The 21,926-nt window shown below is 50.0% G+C and overlaps 1 protein-coding gene across 2 annotated transcripts in view; it reads left to right on the forward strand.

Annotated features, from left to right (window-relative positions):
• The window catches only part of WLS (Wnt ligand secretion mediator), a 92,246-nt gene that overhangs the window by 24,372 nt on the left and 45,948 nt on the right, over positions 1-21,926 (forward strand). For both annotated transcript variants that reach the window (XM_025986683.2, XM_072754914.1), the window contains exon 2: positions 17,573-17,845. In XM_025986683.2, the coding sequence (XP_025842468.1) occupies positions 17,573-17,845 (273 nt within the window). The remainder of the gene's footprint in view (positions 1-17,572; positions 17,846-21,926) is intronic.

Consider the following 21,926-nt stretch of genomic DNA (forward strand, 5'->3'; position numbering starts at 1 on the left):
GACTCTACTGGTGAGGGGTCCTCTCTAAGGAACTCTTGGTTGAGCGTGAACCAAGGGTAGTGGTACCACGGCGATCTTCGCGTTTACCAGAGAGCTAATCGGCTGTTGCTCCAGCGAGCCCCTCGCTGTGTGTTCGCTACTTCCTCTTCATGGACTTTGAAGCCAGAGTAGTGAGAGGTGGCCGCGGATCCCAAGGGGAGGCAACACCGTGCTTTAGGGCTGGAAGCTGCCTGACTCCTGCTCTCTTTCAGCCCTCGTGCCCCGTCTTGGTCGTCTGTCTAGGGCAGGAGGAAAACGTCCCCCGCAGAGCCTTCGCCTCCTGTATCTTGTCTCCCCTACATGTTTGCTTCCCAGGCGTGGCCGGGGTTCACGCCTCCCCCCGCGGGGAGCGGCTGTGCTGGCGCTTTCCGCCCAGTGGAGATTCCCACCGCCCCTCCCCACCATTTTTCTGTTTCCCACAGGAATCGACGATTTCCCAGTTCTTCAGAGAAGCAGGTGCATGAGCATTATCCCGTCCGGCCTCACCCACCTGGGGTCTGCCCACAGGGACCACCTCCCTGCCATCACCTTCTCATTCCAGTGCTTGTTTAACTTTTCAGTCCAGTTGAAACGCTGATGGTTAAGTGTCCTCTCTCATCACTTAGTGGAGACGGAAAACTTCCATTACCACGTCGTAATTTCCATTTACAGATCCTGGATTTTCCTTTTGAAATAATCTAGAACACATGCTCCCCTTCTGTGGGCTGGTGGCCTTTCAGATACTTGAAAACAATGACCATGTCTGTCCGATGACTTTCTATTTTCCAGGTAAAAAACATTCCTCATCCGGTTTGACTCCTTCCCGAACTTGCTGTCCCTCTCGGGTGATTGTATTCCCAGTCAAGATTAAGTTTATCTCGGCTACTATGGCAACTAGCTATTGCTTGTTTCTCCTCAGAGGAAACCACCATTTTCCTGTTTTCAGTAGAAAATCTGTAATTAAAAAATCGACATTTGCGTTGCCGGTGGCCAGTTTATTGCGGAGGCCCGTGACGTCTGCAGCAGCCTACGCGCCGGCCTCCCCGTTCTAACTCCCGTAACTTACCCTAAATGCGTTTCCCAAATCTCTCTCTGCGGTGGTTTTCTCATTAGGATACATCGTGTGGCATGAGTCAAAGAGAGACTGTAGGCTCCGATGAATTTAGGTTCAAACCCCAGTTCAGCCACTTACTGGCTGTGACCTTGGATGAGTCACTTACATGTCAGAGCCTCATTTTCCTCATCTCTAAGTGAGACAGTAACTACTACTTCTGCGTAGACGCAAATCAATCGAGTTAAATCCCCTAGGCCAGTGCTTGGCACATAAGAAATTTCCAGCAGACGGTGGTTGTTATAATCCTTTATAGCGTGTAGATGATAGCCTGATGCGGGAAGTCCGGCAGGTGGGCAACTGCAATGGTCATGGACTGTCGAGACTTTGGAAGCCCCGAGTTGTCAGCTCTGTACAGGGAGGGTCACGGAATGGCTTGTGGGGTTGAGTATCCCTTCTAAGCCTGGGTGGTTAACCAGGAGCGGTTTCCCACAAGGGGACGTTCGGCCATATCTGGAGACGTTTTTTATTTTCACGACTTGCTGGAGGAGGGTGGAAGATGCTATTAGCAACCGGTGGGAGTAGCAAGTAGCATCCTGCGATGCACAGACGGCCCCCAGACAGTCATCTAGCCCCGGGTGTCAGTGGCGCCTAGGTCGAGAAACCTGGGATAGAAGCACGGGGCGGGGGGCTTCCAGGATGACTAAGAAGGACCCGGCAGGTGCAGCTCTCTGATGGTGAGGAGCCCAGACTTTGACCAAAATATTGAAATAAGATAATGACCTGGTGTAGCTGCAGCTCTAACCTCATGTAGTCTAGCCCCATAATCCCAATGTGCCTTCCTAGGATGTCCCTCCTTTCCAGCTTCCAGTGTCCTGGGGTAATTAAGTAAATCCTGCCAAAGGCTTATATGAGAGGTTTGTGCCTGCCGTCTTATGTTTTTATGTCGCCCCTACTAAAGGCGTCCCTGAGCTAATTGGTCCAGTCTTGAAGCACTGATTGTGTCACAGAAATGGACAATCAACCAAAAATCAATTCCAAATAATCCCATAACTTCAGTTCTTTACTTACATTGCCAAAACCTGGTAGGGAAGACCTGTAGTCTGTAGCAATGCTTCTAGACATCCTCCTTTCCCCTCCCCTCCATTTGATACTTCTAGGCTCTTCCGGAATCTCTCAGAGACCTCCTCTGGTGAGACGGTCCCCCCAACCTTAGCCGGTCTCCTCTGCTGCTCCCTTTGTCTTGATTGTGTCTCATGAAAACCCAGAGGGGCCGCACCTAGCGACAGCTTAACTCTCACGGGGTGGGGGGTGGCTGGGCAGGTGAGGGCGTGCAACAGAGGAGGCAAAAAGCATCCCCTGTACCTGTTGGGAGGAGGGGAAGGAGCAGGGAACACCCACGTAAATACTTGGGACTATCATGATTTTATAATTTGCGAACACAGTTGTGGAAAGGAGGTGTCATAGACCCATTTCACTGAGGAGAAAACTGAAGGCTCATTCTCGTGTTCCCTCAAACAACAGGTTGCTTAGGATGTCCCTGGGGTATTTCTCAGGGAACGGCGTCTTAAACGTTCAAGTTAAAGTTCTTCAAGAATCATCTCTGATTGTGGGGGCTCTTCGCTGAGAGGCCAGGAGACCTAAGGTCCCCAGATCCAGACCTTCTAGTTCCCTACACGTTGGCTTACCCGTCCCTAGGATAGAGAACAAGGAGCATGGTGCCCGCTTCCACCACATCATCCTTGTCCGTGTGTTGGCAGCACCGTTACCGCTAACATTTAGGGCCTCACTATGTGCACGGTGCTGGAATAGGCTCTTTCTATTAATTATCTTCGCTAGAAACCTACGGGGTGGGAGCTCCTCGTGGCATTTCACAAAGGGAAGCCGCCTGTGAAGCTGTGCGAGTTCCCTGACTGAATGGCTAGTAAGTAACAGAACTGGGATTTGAATCCCAAGGTTTTGGGTTTTTTTTTTTTAATTTTTATTATTTTTTTTTTGTATCTACAGCTTTTGCTTTCAATTTTTTCTCATTCTGATTTCATAGAATACTTTGGTTTTTTTCCAGCAGCACAAAGAGCCCTTCCTGTAAGAGCAGTTCGTTCCCTTGTCGCACTGTAATCATGGTGTTTCTCCTACGGAATATTTATTTTGTAAAGGGTAATCTGGGGGTAAATTTTGAAATATATTCCGAATCCCGCAGTTTAAATGAAAATTTGAATGTCGTGAAGTGAAGTCTCATTAGCAGATTTTGTCAGTGATCTTTTGGCTTAGGGCAGCGTGTGCCACGACTTCCATTTCTTCTGAATAATAGAGTCGGCTCTGGCGAGCTTATTTCTATCACCCTGAAAAATAGAGGTTGGACTGGCTCCAAATTATTTCATTGTATTGGAATGTCTTTGTGTTGTATTACGCGGTGAGTGTACGGGCCATTGGCTGGAAGCTGGAACGGAGTTTTGCTTTTTTATGCCTTAAATGATTTCATTATGATTGGATTAGACCCACCTTCCCGTGGTTTCTTTTATGGGGATGCATTTCGTCATGCCGAATACATCAGCGTATGAAGGTCTACATTTGCTCTGGTTTGCCCTTGCTTCCAGAAGAGTTAGTTGGTCTCACCAGCTGTTGAGAGATAGAAAACACCCAGAGCCCCCCGGGACCCCTAAGAGCACCGGAGCAGAGTAGGAGGGTTCAGACCTTTTCCTCTAACAAATGTGAACATAGAAGGAAAACGAGGGGAGAAGGAAGGGGCCTCCACGGACAAGGCTTGGTGGCCTCTACTCTGGGTGTATAAATTGACCCTGACTTAAAGGTTATTTTTTAACCTTAAAAGAATGACTTTTGCCGTAACCTAGAGCATATACATTCCCCTCAGAGGCACGGGACTTCCAAGTCAGGAGTGACCGACAGGTAAAATACTGCCTTTCCCAGCTGAGAGACCTGGGGCCCCGTGTCAGTTGGTTGCCTGCCTCGTCGTGTGTCCGGCACTAGACCCCGGCGATCTGACGTTGTGGGGTGATCCCTTCCGCCCAGATCTTCCCAGGGCGCAGGAGTTCAGGAGTAGCAGACGGATTGGTGGCACGGAGGTGGGGCTCTGCATGCACCAGGGGTGGTCACAGTGATGAAGGAAGCCCTAGAGGCTCTTGTCCTCCCCGTCCAGTGCCCAGATGTCCTCTGCTCGCTCTGCCCTCCCGAGGGGTACAGCAGGTGCGCCTCACTCACGGCGTGGGCAGCGCAGGGTCTCCAGCTCGGGTTGACTTTGGGTCCTCAGATTGTACGGGCCTCAGATTTCCTTCCTTGGAACTTGCAGCATTGGGACCATCTGGAATAAATCTAATTCTTCTAACAGATCTTTTTTTTTTTTTAAAGATATTATTCATTTATTCATGAGAGACACAGAGAGAGAGAGGCAGAGACCCAGGCAGAGGGAGAAGCAGGCTCCATACGGGACTCGATCCCGGGACCCAGGGTCACGCCCTGAGCCGAGGGCAGATGCTCCACCGCGGAGCCCCCCAGGGGCCCCCTCAGCCGAGTGTTTGACCTTGGATCTGTAACCCGTTCCCCTCCGCCCCCCTCCAAGTCCAGCTCTCCCTGTTTACAGGCTCTGCGGCCTCTGCAAGGGCCCGATTCTCCTCTCATTCCTCTCCCTAGCAGTGACGCTGCCCCCTCTGCTCTCCGGAGGACCCTCGGGGACACCCCTCCCTTTCTCACTCACATCCCCAGGAGTCAGTAGGGTCTGCAGACTCTTCCTCCTGAGTAGGGCTTCCCTCCCTGCACGTCGCATCTACCTGTCACCAGCCAGAACTTCCGTGTGTCCCCTCGAGGCTTCTGGTCCCTGTCCCGTGCTCCATGGTTTCTTTCTTTCTTTTTTCTTTTTTTTTTTTTTTTAAGATTTTATTTATTTTTGAGAAACACACACACAGAGAGAGAGAGAGAGAGAGAGAGAGGCAGAGACCCAGGCAGAGGGAGAAGCAGGCTCCACTCAGGGGGCCCGACGTGGGACTCGATCCCGGGTCTCCAGGGTCACGCCCTGGGCTGCAGGCTAGACCGCTGAGCCCCCCGGGCCGCCCACCACGGTTTCTTCACACCTCGTCCTCCGCTGCTTTTCCGCGCTGGTTCTTCGGGAACTTTCAGACGTGAAGCATTCAACCAGAGAGAAGAACGAACGCATTTAGAGCTGCGAGGAAAATGGGGTCCTTGGCCCATATTTCTGTCTGAGCCTGTTTGTAGATTTGACCTCAAAAGTAGGAATTGGTGTCTTTGGGCGGGGGGGGGGGGGGGGGGGGGGGTGTTTGTTTTTCTCTCTGGTAGGACGTGTTTAGAGGATATTAATGAAATGGCCTGAATTCTCCCTCTGCGTGTTCTGAGCAATATAGACTTTGCCGTAGAAACTTTAGAGGCAGCCGTGAATTATACGCACTTAAGGCAAAGGTGCGAATATTTTATCTCACGTTGTCTCCTGTTTTCTCTCCAGCATGTGGGCTTTGATCTCCTTAGAGCAGTGCTCCAATATGGTAAATAACTATAAGTCTTCCTTTTGAGAACCTCAATTTCCAGAAAATATGCTCAACAGTAGTTACCTAAACATGTTTCCACAATTTTAATGTTGGCTGCAATCCCTTTAGGGAGGACTTTTTTCAGAAATTCCCATGTTTTTGCTTGCCTGTTGTCAGTCTCCTACACAGTCTTTTGATGTGTAAATTTACTTTATTTCCTGTGGACTGGGATGATAGCATTTCAGTTTAGGAAGAGGTCGTTTTGTGGTTGTTGAAAGTTTTTTTTTTTTTTTCTTTTAGCAATGTTTATACCCATCTTGGATCAGGACCCCAAGATCAGGAGTCACAGGCTTCTTCTGACTGAGCCAGCCAGGCACCCCATTTTGATGTTCAAAATTTAGTATTCAGTTTATGTGTAGGTCGGGACAGTTCTGAAGGAACCATCCTAAGTGGCCATCGTGAACCTCAGCTGGGGAACAGGTGTAGCACCGAGAGGCTGGCATCATGGAAGACAGCCACGGCGTCTCCCCAACTCTGAATGCCTGTCTCGGTCGTACTTCCACGTAGGCAGGCTATGGATCTAATCCACTATGGCATTTTTATTTTTTTAGATTTATTTTTAAAATTTCCTTTATTTATTTGAGACAGAGAGAGAGCATGAGCGGAGAGAGGGAGAAGCAGACTTCCTGACGGGCAGGGATCCTGACACGGGGCTCCACTCCAGGACCCCAAGATCACGACCTGAGCTGAAGGCGGACGCTTAACCCACTGAGCCACCCAGGTGCCCCACTATGGCATCTTTCAAAAATGCCTTTTAGGTGTTTGATAAAAGCTTCTTAGGTAAATCAGCATAATTTATTATTTATTTATTTATTTATTTATTTATTATTATTTTTAAAGATTTTTATTTTTTAAGATTCATTTATTTATTCAGAGAGAGAGAGAGAGAGAGAGGCACAGACACAGGCAGAGGGAGAAGCAGGCTCCATGCAGGGAGCCCCACGTGGGACCCGATCCTGGGTCTCCAGGATCACATACCAGGCTACAGGCAGCGCTAAACCACTGAGCCACCAGGGCTGCCCATTTATTATTATTTTTTATTTTATTTTTAAGTAATCTCTACAACCCAATGTGGGGCTAGAGCTCACAACCCCCGAGATCAAGAGTCCCGCCCTTTTACTGACTGAGCCAGCCCCGACACCTGTAAATCAGCATAATGTAATGCTAATGTGCTCATTAGGGCGGAGGGACTTGTGTTCAGGTTTGGAGGACGGGCGTGTTCAAATCCTTATGCTTGGTGCCGTAAGGAAGGATAAGATGTGGTCCCTGCTCTCCGGAGCCTATAGTTTTGTAGCGTTCAGAAGCTGTATCTGCAAATAAAGTGGAATCTGCAAGGCAGACCCGGGCCAGGTGCTCTTGGCATCAGAGGAAGTAGGGATCATTCGTTGCTGAGGGGAAATTGGTGAAGGCCTCACGTGCTGGCACGGTGGAAGCACTGAACAGGTGGAGGGAGGTGGCCTTGGAGCTAGAACCTAGAACTGATGAAAATATTAGAATATTTACCAATACATAGTGATTTTGCTTTATTTTGTCATTTCAGTGTTTTTGTAAAAACAGTTCCTAAGAGTGTGGCTGTTAAAATTGCAGTTCACCCTTAAAATTTGCCTCTTTGCCTCCAGTTCTAGGGAATTCAGAAGTCCTGAGGTCTCACCTTTTCTTTGAATATTCAGGGAAGGACACATGGTGATTCCTGGCATTTCTGAAATTCCAGATCAAGCCCTAAATGAGTCTTGCTTGACCTTGGCTTCAGCTTGAATGATCGGGCGCTGAAGCTGTGGCCCTTCCGGCCCGTGTGTCGGTCCTTTGATTGCTTTGTCTGTTGTTTGATGTTCTGAGATGGGTCAGAATGTGGGGAAAATAAATGGGTAAGTTGATGGCGCTTTGTAGTGGGTCTTTCGGCCTCCGTTCCCTGGCACCCCCAAATGTGGTGGGCGTCCTGGTTGCGGTGGCCCCGAGGAAACCTTGCTTGGTCAGGTTCTCGCGGCTCGGCTGGCTAAGGTTTCCGCGGGTGGCCGTCGCCTCCCCCGAGTGTGCCCCATGAGCAGCGAGGCCTGGGTTAGGCTCCTGGAGCTGGCGGCCGGCCACTGTGTCCTCGGGTCTGGGCCCGGTGGGTCCGGGACGGCAGCCCCCGGCCTCCAGGGAGATCGCCGCTGTTTGGCAGCGCATGACCCCGGCGTCCCTGTGCGGAACCGTGTCCCCGAGCGAGGCCCCGGCGGCTGGCTGGCGGTCCGTGCGTCCTGTGGGCCGAGCGGCAGCAGGGCCCGATCCCGGGTCAGGGCGGCGCAGGGAGGCGGCGGGGATGGGAGGTCGGGGTGGCTGCCCGTGACCGTGACCGTGGTGGCCCCGGGGAGCGCTCTCCAGGAGGTACGTGCGGTCCACGGGCGGCATCTGTGCTCGTGCCAACCCTGGCAGTGCCGCCGCCAGTGGACTCTCGTGGCTCCTAAGTGAGCGGGTGCAGGCAGCAAGCGGGGCCGGACGGGCCGCGGCGGCCTCCGAGCAGAGCCTGCCTCCTAGCCGGGCCGTCGGGGCCATCGGTACCCGCGGTCCTAAGGCTGAGGTGCCGGCGGGCTTGCTCGCCAGGGAGGGCCGGCCGCCCCCCGTCGCCCCCCCACCCCCAGCTTGGCCGCCGGCTCCGAGGCCTTTCCCACGCTGGCGGCCTGAGATCACGGCCGCGGAGCAGACGGGGAGGTGCGGCACCCGTGGCCGTCGGTGGTCTTGGCTGCGCTCCCGGCCTTCTGGCTGCAAGGTGGCTGGTTTTGAAGCCTGGCCCAGACTCAGAACTTCGGCCCAGATGACTGGCTTGCGAGCAGTGAGCAGGAGCGTCGGCAGATGAGCCGTTTGGTTTTTCTGTGGAGGTCTTTGGTGTTTACTTCATGTGCGTTTGATTTTTACTGTTTTGGGTATTTCTGGAGCGATGGAGAAACAGGAATTTCAGGCATTTTTCAGACACAGAGGTTAGAATTAGTAATTTAATGTACTTACCTTGAGCTTCCTGATTTAGTCTCTGTTTGCTGCTAGATGTTAAAGGTGAAGGTCATTTTTTTTTAAGATCTTATTTATCTATTAGAGAGAGAGAGTGTGCACACACGGAGGGAGAGGGAGAAGCAGACTCTCCACTCAGCAGGGAGCCCAACGCGGGACTCGATCTCAGGACCTCGGGATCATGACCTGAGCCAAAGGCAGGCGCTCCACCGACTGAGCCACCCAGGCGCCCTGAGGGTCGGTTTTTTAATCTGCATTCAGGATTTGAGGTTTTTTTCCCCCAAATAGCCTATCCAATGGCTGGCAGATTTTATGTGCCCTTTTCTACGGGGCCCTTTATGTGCATTTTATTGTTTTTTTCAAGAAGATAAAAAAAAAAAAAAAACCCAAAAAACTAACACCAATCTTGAGCCTAAAGTAATTTCATGTTTACCACAGCATCTCAGAGACGATGTAAGAGTTTGGCTCTGTGTCCCACAGCACTCTTCATTTTTTTCCCCTCTTGGTTCCAACGCTCCTCATTTCCACGGGATCCAAGCCAGGCCAAGTAATGGAAGCCAAGTGGCGCTGCTTGCTTGCCGCATAGATCCTGACAAATATAGAGTAATTCTTCTATTCTTCAAAGCTGTCACATCTTTGCCTCCAGAACAATTGGGGTTGCAGGCCACGCATTTAAAGTTCTCATCAGCCTAACATGTAAGCATTAATATTAATAATAATGTTTATTATTTAAAATTAATAATATTTTTCAATATTTCTTTTTTATCAGAATGAATTACACCAGTGTTTGCTACGGTTTCTGAGACGTCGCCGTCAGAATGTGTCATTTATCCTTGAATTTGTCACGTGGGGAATACTTTTAAGGGCTTGACTTGTGTGTACGGCACGAGTTACTTTGCGTTCGACTCTGCCGTGTGTGTGTGTGTTTTGGTGCTAGAAGTTGAGCGTAGAGGAATGTTCCGTGTTGGAGAATTTAGCTCTCCTAGAACAGATGTTAGCATAATTAAGACTCACTGAAGATCGCTGGCGAGAACGAGTTCCTTTCACTCGGCAGACCCCGTTACCCGCGCTAGGGCGCAGCGGGGACCATTCGGAAAATCATTTCTCCAGGCCTTGGCCCTGCGGACCCACTTTCCGTTCCCCGGCACTTGAGATTGAATCGTAAAGTACTATCTCAACTAGTAACCTAGTGGGGTCGAATGGTATGGTTGACAGATGGGGGTTCCCTCTTCCAGGCCAGTGGCCGAGGTGCAGCGAGCGCCTGCCCCGTACGGCTTCGGCGCACTGTCAGTAAAGGAATTAGCAGACCGAGTCGGTTAATTAATTCCAAGGCACTAAGGCCGTTTAACCCAAGTATTTACACTTTAGCTGAACAATCCGAAGCGGCCCTTCCACCGGGACATCCTGCAATGTGCAACCTGCTGGAGCAGACACCAAGGGAGCTTCTTAGAAAGGACTGACCTGGGGGGGACCATACGCAGACCCGGCTCAAGGAATCGCTGGTCGTCTAAAGCCTCACAACGCAATCGGATAACACGACCTGGCTCCTTCATTCGTTCCGTGAATCCCACGCGTTGCCTTTTAACCAGACATAAAGCAGGAGGCTTTTGAGCTTGAGAAAGGGAGGCAGCGTCTTTGAGGGAACTCCGTTTAATACATTAAAAGCCAATTTCTAAACCCTGCCGAAGTTTCCTTTATGTGAAATAAGTGCTTTTGGGGGCCTTTGAGTAAAAAGCGTAGTTGTATAAATAACAGAAATTCATGGGGTCCACGTGGTTTCTGCCACCTGTGGTCCTTTCCCCTCCCTGAGGCACATCAGAAAGTCCCAAACAAACCCTGCAGTCGTGCAAGGGCCCGGGAGCCCAGTACGTTTCGTACAGGTTCTCATTAGGACAAACATAGATGTTGGGAAGGAAAGGCCTGGGACCCACGTGAGTGTATAATCTCTAACGAATCTGAAATCCCGCTCATTGTGAGGCCGTGGAAGTTGTGTCCACGATACAGAATGAAAAGTAGCTTTTAGCGACCTTCAGCTTTGTAGCCCGTGTGAGCGTGGTGGGGGCTCCGGCTTCCAGCTTTTGTCCTCCGCTTCTGTAGCTGTGGACCTGGGCCAAGCCATTCTCCGCGCCCTACCCCCCACGCCCGCCCCCAGCAGGAGTCCTGTCCTTTCAAATCAGCCTCAATTCTTTTTTTTTTTTTTTAATAAAGTCTAAAGTCTACTTTCTAGTAACCCCAGATCTTTTAGGAATGAGCTAGAAAGTAAACAAATGATATTAGAAGAGATAGATAAATAAACGAAGCATCAGCGTGTCTACAGGTGCAGGGACCGCGGCAGCAGAACCTTAAGTGAGCCTAGAGCGCCGCGGTGAGAGCGCCACGGTGAGAGCGCCGGTGAGAGCGCCGCGGTGAGAGCTCCACGGTGAGAGCACCACGGTGAGAGCACCGCGGTGAGAGCTCCACTGTGAGAGCACCACGGTGAGAGCTCCACGGTTAGAGCACCACGGTGAGAGCTCCACGGTTAGAGCACCACGGTGAGAGCGCCGCGGTGAGAGCTCCACGGTGAGAGCACCACGGTGAGAGCTCCACGCGCCGCGGTTAGAGCACCACGGTGAGAGCTCCACGCGCCGCGGTTAGAGCTCCACGGTTAGAGCGACCGCCTTGCTGATCCCTAGAAGAAGTTCTGTGGTAGCAGTCGCCCGTGTGTTGTTAACCGGGGGGGGGGTGTATTTTGTTTTCATCTCTGTTAGCTGATTGCTGCGGCGAAAGCGCAAGTGTCTCAAGTGTTTCCGAAGCGTTTGACCATTTTTACTTAAAATCATTACTTTTTCAAGTGAGGGTTTCTGATCGCTGATGTTTGTAAATGCGCCTCTACCCCCTGATGGTCCGTTCTGCACGTCCCTTCCCCTCGCAAGGCCGACATGGATCACGTCTTTGTCGCAGGAAGACGCGCTTTCTCTGGTTTAGGTGACCCAGACTCCGGAGGCTCCTTGGAGGCCCGGTGGCCAGAGTAGGAGGCAGAGCTTCGCCGTCCCCCATCCCTGCCCCCGTCCCCACCCGTTCCCTCCCCAGGCCCCCTTGCTCCTCCTCCCAGGAGCCCTCACGGCTGGCCTTGGGGCTGCCTGCAGGACAGAGGCGGGCGTCTGGGAAGGAAAGCTCCCCGAAGTACAGGTTCGGGGCCATGTGCAGATCTCGTCCGTCGTCTTCTCTCCGTTGCTTTGCAGCATGGAGCGGAGGCCGCGGGGCGGGGGAAGCCAAGGCGCCTGCCTGACCGCCGGCGCCGCGTTTCCAGCTACCGAATGGTCTCTTCATAAATTCTGATACTCAGGTGCCGGTGTTTCCAGAACGCCCTGCGCCCCAGGTGTCCGTGGCCTGGCACACGCTCTTCCCCGGTGTCCCCCCGGCCGGCCGCCCTGTCCCAGCTGCCTCCGCCCGGGCGGGTTGCAATCCGGAGGGACGTCCCACGCGGCTGTGAGCCGCTCGGGGCCGGGGCGGTCATCGTCCCTGCAGGTGGCGCGGTGCCCGCGGCGGCGGTACTCCTGGGCCGGCGTGCGGGAGGCCGTGCGGGAGGCCGCCTGCCTCGCCCCGGGGCGAAGGGAGGCCTGGCCTGGGCTGACCTGAGCGGAGACCATGTGTCATGTCAGCGTGTTGTTTTAATTTTATTTTAACCTTTCTAGGAGGCGACTAAGTCTCGTCTGTCCGTCCGGCTCTTTAATGACCGGTTCGGGCAGGGGTGGGGGCCAAGGATTTGCCGTTGACTCAGCTCGGCCGGCCGGGGCCGCGGGGGCCTGGCTGGCAATTTGCGAGCGGGCGGCCGCTGGAGATGCTCCAGCGGGAAGCGGCCCGGGGCCAGGAGCGCTCCAGAAGGAGGGCAGGGTTAGTCACTGGTCCTTACGTTTCCACTCGAGGTTCTGTTGGCACGACTGGAGTTTCTGCCTCATTCTAGTGAATTCGTTTCTCTTAGCTCCCAGGCGTCTCCCTGGTGCCCTTTCTCGGGTGGCGTCAGGACGAGATGCGGAGGCGAGCCGCTGTGCCGCGGGGGCCCCGGGGTGTCTGCAGCGTCTCAGGGCCCTGAGCTGGAGGTCCCGCTGCTTTCGTCTCCTTTCGCATCCAGTGTCGTCGGGAATCGCGTCTCCCGATCGCTGTGCCGCGGGGGACGGGCGCGGGCCGAGGACACGGGTGTGCAAGTGCGCGAGGAAGGCAGCGGCCCACGTGGCACCCGGGGAGAGAACTGCGCTCCAGGGAAGGGCTCGCAGCTTTATGACCCCTGCGCTTGGCGGGAGCCGCCGCGAGCCACCGCGAGCCACCGCGAGCCACTGGGAGCCACTGGGAGCCACCGCGAGCCACCGCGAGCCACCGAGAGCCAGCCGGCCCCGTCCTGCGCACGCTCCTCTCCGGCCACATTGCCCTGACGACTCCATCCTGATGCTGGGGGCACCTCTGGCCCGTCTTACCCCCCAGTTAAAGGCTTTGGGTGGGCAGAGGGGACATGCAGGACGCGTGTGCGGCAGCGGGCGCAGCGGGTGGTGTCGCGTTACCGTCCCGTCCGGGAGCTCTGAGGAGTGGTGACTTTGAGCTTTCACCTGAGCAAACATGACTCAGTGTGTTGACCTGAATCCATCCAGGCCCTTCCTAAATACACAAACTCTACTAATTCCCGGAGCCACGCTAGTGACTAAGTAGGGCCTTCGTGACCTATACCTGCTCGTTAGTTGCTTGTGGTGTCTTCAAAGGTCGCGGGGAATGTCAACATTTTCCATTTTATTCTTTCCACTTACAGTAAAACCCCTCATACTTTTTCTTTGTTATTGTTGATTTAAAGATAGAAATCAAGCTTTTTTTTTTTTTTTTTAATTTTAGACACTGTTCTGTGATCCGTGTAGTCACAATTTTGGCTATAGCTAGTGAAAACACGGCCTCCTAGCTAGAAGCTTTGCTTTCAGTTGACTTTGATGGACTTTTTCTACATAAAGAAACATCCAGGAGTTCACCTGTAGCTGGTATAGGAAGTTGTCTTAAGTTGTAAATATAGGGGCGCCTGGGGGCTCCGTGGTGGAGCGTCTGCCTTCAGCCCGGGGTGTGACCCGGGGTCCCGGGATCGAGTCCCACGTCGGGCTCCCTGCATGGAGCCTGCTTCTCCCTCTGCCTGGGTCTCTGCCCCTGTCTGCGTGTCTCTCATGAATACATAAATAAAAACTTAAAAAAAAGTTATAAATATGTTATTGGGAGAGCATCAGCTGTTTGAATATCAGAATATTACTTTCTCAAAAATTACAAGCACTGCTGGAAAATCGAGAATGTTGAATTATCTTTAGGTTTTGAACCTATGCTAAAGGTTTTTGAGACTAGAGACTAGAGGGCTAATTTATTCAAGTGAAGAAAAATGTTTGTGACTCTCATAATACGGCTTGAGATGCACTTGAGGCTTCTCCAAGTTCGCTGCCATGAGATTTATGAAAATATTAGTATTCCTGGGATTTTTTTTTCTTTATGCAAGATACACTAGACTAACGAAAGAATGAAAATAATTCAGGCTGCTACAAAGGCAGGCGTTCACTGTGTCCATTAAAAATGCAGCCTTTGTGCCCGTAAAGTGTTCAGCTTCTCTGTTATTAAGTTTGGAATGTGGTTTTGGAGCTTAGCTGAGGAACTCAGTTATTTTTCATTTTGGTCTAAGGAGGGAGAGACTTGTTTTTCAAAAGTGGGGAGGGGAAGGAAAGAAATGAAAAAAAGGTTCGTTTTAGAAGAATCGAAGGTTTAAAATGTAGTAACTATTTTCTGCAGCAAATAGGCTGAGTGTGTTATAGTCAAAAATAAAATTCATGAGTTTTGTCTCCCTGTTTATTTCTTTAGCTACATTAAAAAGGGTTCAGTGAAATGGACCATTTGGTTTTTCCAACGTCAGGGGGCGGTTTGGCTAGGTCGGGATAACCAAAGTTTGATGGATTCATATTTCTCATAAGCCAGATGTCTGATTTTAGGTGGATTAGGTGTAAAATGTCTTTGTGATACAGTTTTGAGTTTTAAAGAAAAACTTCCCTTGCCTGGATTACTAGTGGTTCTGTGGTGCCCGAAGGACCTTCAGCCAGAGCTTAGTGGTGTTGTGTTTCCTGATACATTTTAGTAGACTTTGCCACACCTTTCTGCAAACATAACATTTTGCCAAAAATTTACTGCTAGGACAGATATTTAGGGATAGAAAAAATATGTATCTGAGCATTAGACGCAGGGCAAATATTAATAATGCACACTTTTGCCTCCTTTTTTTTTTTTAAGATTTTCTTTTTTTTAAGTGAACTCAGTACCCACCAAGGGGGCTCGAACTCACAACCCCGAGATCAGGAGCTGTGCAGTCCCCTGACTGAGCCCTCCAGGCACCCAGACCGCTGTCTCCTAAGTGACCTTCCTCCTGCTTTATTTATTATTTCTCTGGTTGTTACCTGATGTCTGTCACATAGGCAGTGATTTCTGTTCATAAAAGGTGTGAAAGCACAGTGTGCCAGGGATCAGATGCACAGAAGTAAACGTGCTTAAGCCACCATGATCTATAATGTTGTCCTTTCCCTGTTCATTTTCAGAGTTACATTTTATAAATCTATTTTATTTTTTTTAAGATTTTTACAAATTTATTTATTAATGAGAGACACAGACAGAGAGAGGCAGAGACACAGGCAGAGGGAGGAGCAGGCTCCCTGCAGGGAACCCCACGTGGGACTCGATCCCGGGTCTTCAGGATCACGTCCTGGGCCAGAGGCAGTGCTAAACCACTGCGCCACCGGGGCTGCCCTATTAATCTGTTTTAAAAGTATATTGTACTCGCAGGACCTATAGGAAGAAAATTGTGAAAATTTTCAAAGAGATATCAAAACGGACTCCAGCTCATGGGGAAGGAATCGCTGTTCTTTGACAGGAAAACTAAATGTTGGGAAAGGATGTCCATATTCATTTGTAGGTTTAATGTAATTTCAGTCAAATCCCAGCAAAAGGATAAAAAGGGTAAATTTGAAATGGATTGGGGGGGATTTACTCTATCAGATATTGATAGAAGCTAATTTATAGGATTCAGCACAATGTTGTATTGAACCATGAAGTGACATGACAGTTCAATACATGAAATCGAGCAGACTGTCCAAAAACATCTATAGGCCTACATGAGATAAAGGTGAGGTCATAAGTCAACAAGAAAGGAGAGTCTGTTCAGTAAAGAATAATGTAAATGTTTAGCAAAAATAAAACTTGGGACCTCAATTCGTCTTTTATATCAAAACAAATTTCAGATGGACCAACTATGTAAAGATTTTTAAAAATTAAGTTGTAAAAAAATAGAAATTAATAACGGTGGCTGTTTATTGGATTTGGAGATAAAGAAGGTCTAAGCACAAAAGCACGGGAAAAACCTAAAGCTAAAGAAATATTCCTTTTTTTTTTTTTTTTTTAAGATTTCATATATTTGAGAGAGAGCGAGAAAGCCGGCATGTGAGAGTGGGGCAGGGGCAGAGGGAGAAGCAGGCTCCCTACGGGGCCGACCCCAAGACCCTGGGATCAGGACCTGAGCCAAAGTCAGATGCTTACCTGGCTGAGCCACCCAGGTACCCCAGGTAGAGACAGATTCTGTATAAAATCTGGAACTTTGGGGATCCCTGGGGGGCTCAGCAGTTTGGCACCTGCCTTTGGTCCAGGGTGTGATCCTGGAGTCCCGGGGTCGAGTCCCGTGTAGGGCTCCCCGCATGGAGCCTGCTTCTCCCTCTGCCTGTGTGTCTGCCTCTCTCTCTCTCTGTGTGTCTCATGAATAAATAAATAAAATCTTAAAAAGAAAAATAAGTAAAAACATGCATTTTTAAAAAAAACTCTATCAGGTGTGCTCCTGTTTTCTAGAAATGTACATTAATGTTAGTATGTATTATGAAGTTACAGACTGTAACTCATTTATAAATTTTATCTAATTACACCCTCCTAGAAAAGATAGTATTTTGATATTTTTCCAACAGCGGTTACTTCCCTCTAGTGGGATTTTGGGTAAATGTTGTCCTGAACTTTAAAATTTCTGTATTTCGCAGATTTTCTTTTATAATCGTGTGACCATTTGATAATCACAAAACGGTGTGTTCTTGAATGTTCCGTAGTTAGATGTGCCGACCTCTTTTGCGACGCACAGATCAAGTGCGTGGGTTAGATACTCCCGACGTCCGGCCTGTGCTTCAGTCCTCCCGACAGCTGCGTGCCACACGGGGCCCGGGGTCGGCGTGGCTCTTTCTGTCCGTCGGATGCAGCGTAGAGCTCAGGAGCGTCTCGGAAACCAGCTGCCTTGGCCGGTCTTAGGAACGGCCCGTCTTGTTTCTCAGATGAGGGTCCTAAAGCCACCAGATCAGACCCGCTTGCCCGAGACTCAGTGGCGGTTCACGCGGGCTTCAGGCCCTGTGCTCGCTGAAGTCCTGGGGCCTCCAGCCCGAGTGGCTGGGAGCTGCAGCACGGTCGGTCGATTTTTGTCACATTTGTTTGGAGGAAGAAAGTAACTGAACCAGGGATGCACGGGCGGGTGTTTTGGTGGTTGAGCGTCTGCGTCTGGCTCAGGTGATCCCGGGGTCCCGGGATCCAGTCCTGCGTCGGGCTCCCCGCACGGAGCCTGCTTCTCCCTCTGCCTGCGTCCCTGCCTCTCTCTGTCTCTCTGTCTCTCATGAATAAGTAAATAAAATCTTTAAAAAAAAAAAAAAAGGAAGTAACTGAACCAGAGTGGTTACGAATATATTCTTTCCATCAAAGTGACAGTGATTGAAAACCTAGTGCGAAGACTCTTGGAGAAACTTGGTGACACCTGTGGAGATCCTGAAGGATCCTCACCTGGGTTTGGGGGCTCCCTGGGGACTACGATCCCAATTATAGAAGGCCGTGTGAAAATTGGAGGCAAATGTCAGCCAAAAAAATGAACATTTCAGTGGAAGATTTTTCTAAAACGAAAACATTTTCTTTTCAGCTCCAGGACCCACGACGGCAGTGTCCTACATGTCCGTGAAATGTGTGGACGTCCGTAAAAACCATCACAAGGCAAAATGGTTAATGCCTTGGGGACCCAACCAGTGCGACAAGATCCGGGACATCGAGGAAGCGATTCCAAGAGAAATCGAAGCCAACGACATTGTATTTTCTGTCCACATTCCCCTGCCCTCCATGGAGATGAGTCCGTGGTTCCAGTTCATGCTGTTTATTCTGCAGCTGGACATCGCGTTCAAGCTGAACAACCAAATCAGTAAGTGTTCTCTCTCCTCGCTCGTTCCTGCCTCGGCCGTTTTCCTCTTCAGGTTCACGTTCTCGGCGGTTCCCTGAGGTAGGTCTTACTATTTCTTCCTGTGGATAGAAACCTCGGGCCCCCGCGAGGTTGCTCAAGGTCAGAGGCTTAAGAGAGTGGAAGGGCTGGGGTTCAAACCCGGGCCGCCTGGCTTCCGAGCGTCCCCTCACCACCGGGCTTCATCGCCTTCGTCCTGTGAAGACGGAGCTCAGCCCAGCAGAGCGATTTGAAGAATTCTGAAAGGTCCCGTGTTTCAAAATGTCTTTTCCCACTAGACTTTGGGAAAAGGCGTCATCTTGGTTAGGGTCCCTGTCAAAATGGGAATGCCAACCCATGAGCACCCATTTTCCCATAAAACAGGGGTTGGGTTTTGTTTTGTTTTTGTTTTTTGTATCTTACTCGGTTGTGGCTCAGGGTTCTGAGGGCGTGGGACATGCAGACATCTCATGAGCGGGAGAAAAAAACGTTTGTCTCAACCTAACGTCCCCTATACTGTTTCTCAGACGCAAAAGTTAGGTTGAGACAAACTTTTTTTTTTTTTTTTTTTTTACTAACACAGGGTTAGGGGTGAGACGGAAAGAGAAGACGTGTGTTGGAGGCCTCCCTGCCCGGGGCCTGTCCTTGGATCAAGGCACTTTTTCTAATTCTGATTTTCCTGTATCAGCAATAATCCCCATATATAATCAGGAAATTAATTTTGCTTAGGACTTTTGCTAGTATATGTGCTTGATTGACATCTTATTGGGAACAAACAGATATGCTGAGATAATTTCCAGAATGAAGAGCCCCCCCCCGCCCTGCCCCGTCCATTCGTTTAGTGCACCCCATTGTTCCAAACCGTTTGCGGTGCCTACCACTGCGGGGCCCTGTGCTGATGGCCAGACATACGGAGACGGGAAGGTACGACTGCCCTTTAGGGGTTTATACTCAAGTGCAATGACGGGCAAATGAATGATCATGCCAGTGTGATGCGCAGGAGGCTGTGGAACACGGTGAGGGAAGCTTGCCTCGGTACACGTGTGAGCAGGTGTGTGTGCACGCGCGTGTGTGCGGAGCTGAGCAAATAGATCTCTGGAGTGAGCCTCACGGAGTGGAGACCCTGGGGGCACCCGGGTGGCTCAGTCCGGGTAGAGCGCAGCTGGGAGCAGTCAGAGGTACTTTGCATTTCACATGTCCACATTCTCGTATCTGTTGTCGCCGCTGTTGGTCGTGTAACAGGCTCATTCACTCATTCAAACCTTATTATGTCTCAACCGTATGTTAAACACGAAGTACTGAGGATGCAGGACTGGAAAACAAACGTCCTTTTAAGGAGTTGGGAGAGACCGTGGTTGGGAAATAGACACTTAAGCTTACCAGACTGTATGTGTGTGTACATGTGCTCTAGTAGGGGAACAGGCGGTGTTGTGAGTGTGATTTACGGGAAATATGTATTTGGTCATCCAGGTCACCAACACGTATTTCTCATATATTTTGGGTTTTACCCACAGTTCCTGGCTCATGGTTCCCAAAACCCTTAGAATTTCCGGAGTGATGAGAATAATGGGAGCATCTTTTGTTATAATATTTGGTCTCTTGTCCTCAGTTCCTGAAAGAGCGTCAGAAGCCATAAAAGTGAAATGGGTGTTCTGGTTCATAACAAGCCCCTTTCCGCCGCAACTGGGCTTGTGTTAATGAGGTGACTTCTGGAAAGCACCTAAGGGGTGGGGGCTGGTTGCCAGGGGAACCAACCGTGAATAGAGGGGTGGCACTTTCAGTTCCACTCCTGGTTTTCAGGGAGGGGAGAGGGGCTGGAGGTCGACTCAGTCACCAGTAGCCAAGGATCTAATCAGTTGTGAATATTAACGAAACCTCCATAAAAATCCCAAAGGAAGGGAGTGCAGAGAGCTACCCGTTTGGGAAACCAGAATGCTTTCTTCTGCTACCCTCCCGGCCCCAAACTCTGTGAGGAAAGAAGGAATTTCTTTGTTTTAGATTTTCCTTATTTATTTATTTGAAAGAGAGAGAGAGAGAGCGAGCACACGCACACGGGCAAGTGGGGGGGGTGGAGAGGGAGAGGGGGAAGCAGACTCCCCACTGAGCAGGGAGCCCGGCTCCAGCCCACGACCCTGAGCCGAAGGCAGACACTTAACCAACTGATCACCCAGACACCCCAGAAAGAAGGAATTTCATTAGGGATCTTGTCCCAGGGATCTCTGACCCGGCTGTTGGTTCATATCCTTTGTAACAAATCAGTAATCTAGTGAGTTAATGGGTTTTTCTGAATTCTTTGAACTGCCCTAGCAAATTAAACCCAAGTGGGGGCTTTTGGGAACCTCTAATTTTAAAGCCAGTTGGTGAGAAATGCAGGTAACGCCCCGGGCTTGAGATTGGCACCTGGAGTGGGTACAGTCTGTGGGACTGGGCCCGTAACATCTCCAGGTGGACGGGGTCAGAACTGAACTGTGTTGTAGGACTAGGCTGGTGTCCGAGAACTGTTGGGTATGTGGCCCCCCCCCCCATCTTACTGGGTGGTCAGAAGCGATCACATGTTTTAACAATGAATCACTTCCCAGCAGATATTTGTTTTTAAATATTGTGTTTGTTTATTTGAGAGAGTGAGCCCACACACGCAAGGGGGGGCAGAGGGAGAAGCAGGCCCCCCGCTGACCAGGGAGCCCAACGAGGGGCCGGGCCCCAGGCCCCAGGATCATGACCCGAGCCGAAGGCAGATGCCCCACCCACCGAGCCACCCAGGCGCCCCTACTTCCCAGCGAATATTAATCCGAGACATTAAAAATGCCTTCACTGGTGAGGCTTTAACTAAAACATTTCTTTTTTTTTTTAAGAGACAGCTCTTTTTTTTTTTTAAGATTTTATTTCTTTATTCATGAGAGACACAGGGAGAGGGAGAGAGAGAGAGAGAGAGAGAGAGAGAGAGAGAGAGAGGCAGAGACACAGGCAGGGGGAGAAGCAGGCCCCATGCAGGGAGCCCGATGCAGGACTCGATCCCGGGTCTCCAGGATCACACCCTGGGCCGAAGGTGGCGCTAAACCCCTGAGGCACCCAGGGGTCCCAACTAAAACATTTCTATATGTAAATGAATTAGAATGTGTCTTCTATTTTCTCTCTCAAGTATGTACCCTGCCTCGAAAATATATTTTATCTCCATCTAGAAAAAAAGACTGTACTAAAGATTCTTATCTTAAAACATTGTTAAATTTCTTGTACTGGGAGGGCCCATACCTCATAGGGGCACATTAAAAAATTAACCAACAGCTCCTTCAGTTAATGTATAAAATAACTGACACCGTAGAGCCATCAAGAAAACCAGGTCAAAAAAGTGCTTTCTGGGGGCAGTAGCTGTGGGTGGGAGCTGTTACCTTTACTCTGAGAAGGCTGGCCATGTGTCAGGTTTGTGGGAATATTTTTTTCCTTAAAATTTATTCTCTGTACCTTTGTTTATGGACACTGAGGGAGGCACCCATTAAATTAAATATTAAATAGGGATGGTGTGTCTTTGCTCACAGAGAGGTATTTTTAATTATAATAACATTTAGTAGGCCCCGTAGGTCTGTTTTCCTCTGATTCTTATGTTAAGAATGCATGAAAGTTCTGTTTATGTTTTACCATGAGTCTGGATGCCTTTCTGGCAGCAGTAAGTAGGACAGGAGGAAAGGGATCAGGAATGTGGTGAACAAGATCCTATTACATGTGGTCGACTTCCTGTTTATCAGAGATTGAGCCATAACAGTATTATCTCAAGTGTAAGGGAAAGTCAGGACCGATTCTGTTTTTTCTTCAAACTTTCTTAGGCAGTCTGTGAGATGAATTCCTGATTTCAGATAATGAGAAGAGATTTTACATTTGGGCTATGAAATTAATATTGAGATTTCCGGGTATACGTAAGCATGGCCAGAGTTTCCAGCTGCCTTTGAAGGGCCTTTGAGCAGATAAAAGAATCTAAGGACTATGTATCTTAAGTGACTTTAGTCCTTGGGTGTTAAATGTATATTCTTTTTAAGCTTTTCCATTTATTTTGATACAGGTTTTGGCTGGAATT

The sequence above is a fragment of the Vulpes vulpes genome, chromosome 3 (genome assembly GCF_048418805.1).
Source record: "Vulpes vulpes isolate BD-2025 chromosome 3, VulVul3, whole genome shotgun sequence".
In the NCBI taxonomy this organism is placed as follows: domain Eukaryota; kingdom Metazoa; phylum Chordata; class Mammalia; order Carnivora; family Canidae; genus Vulpes; species Vulpes vulpes.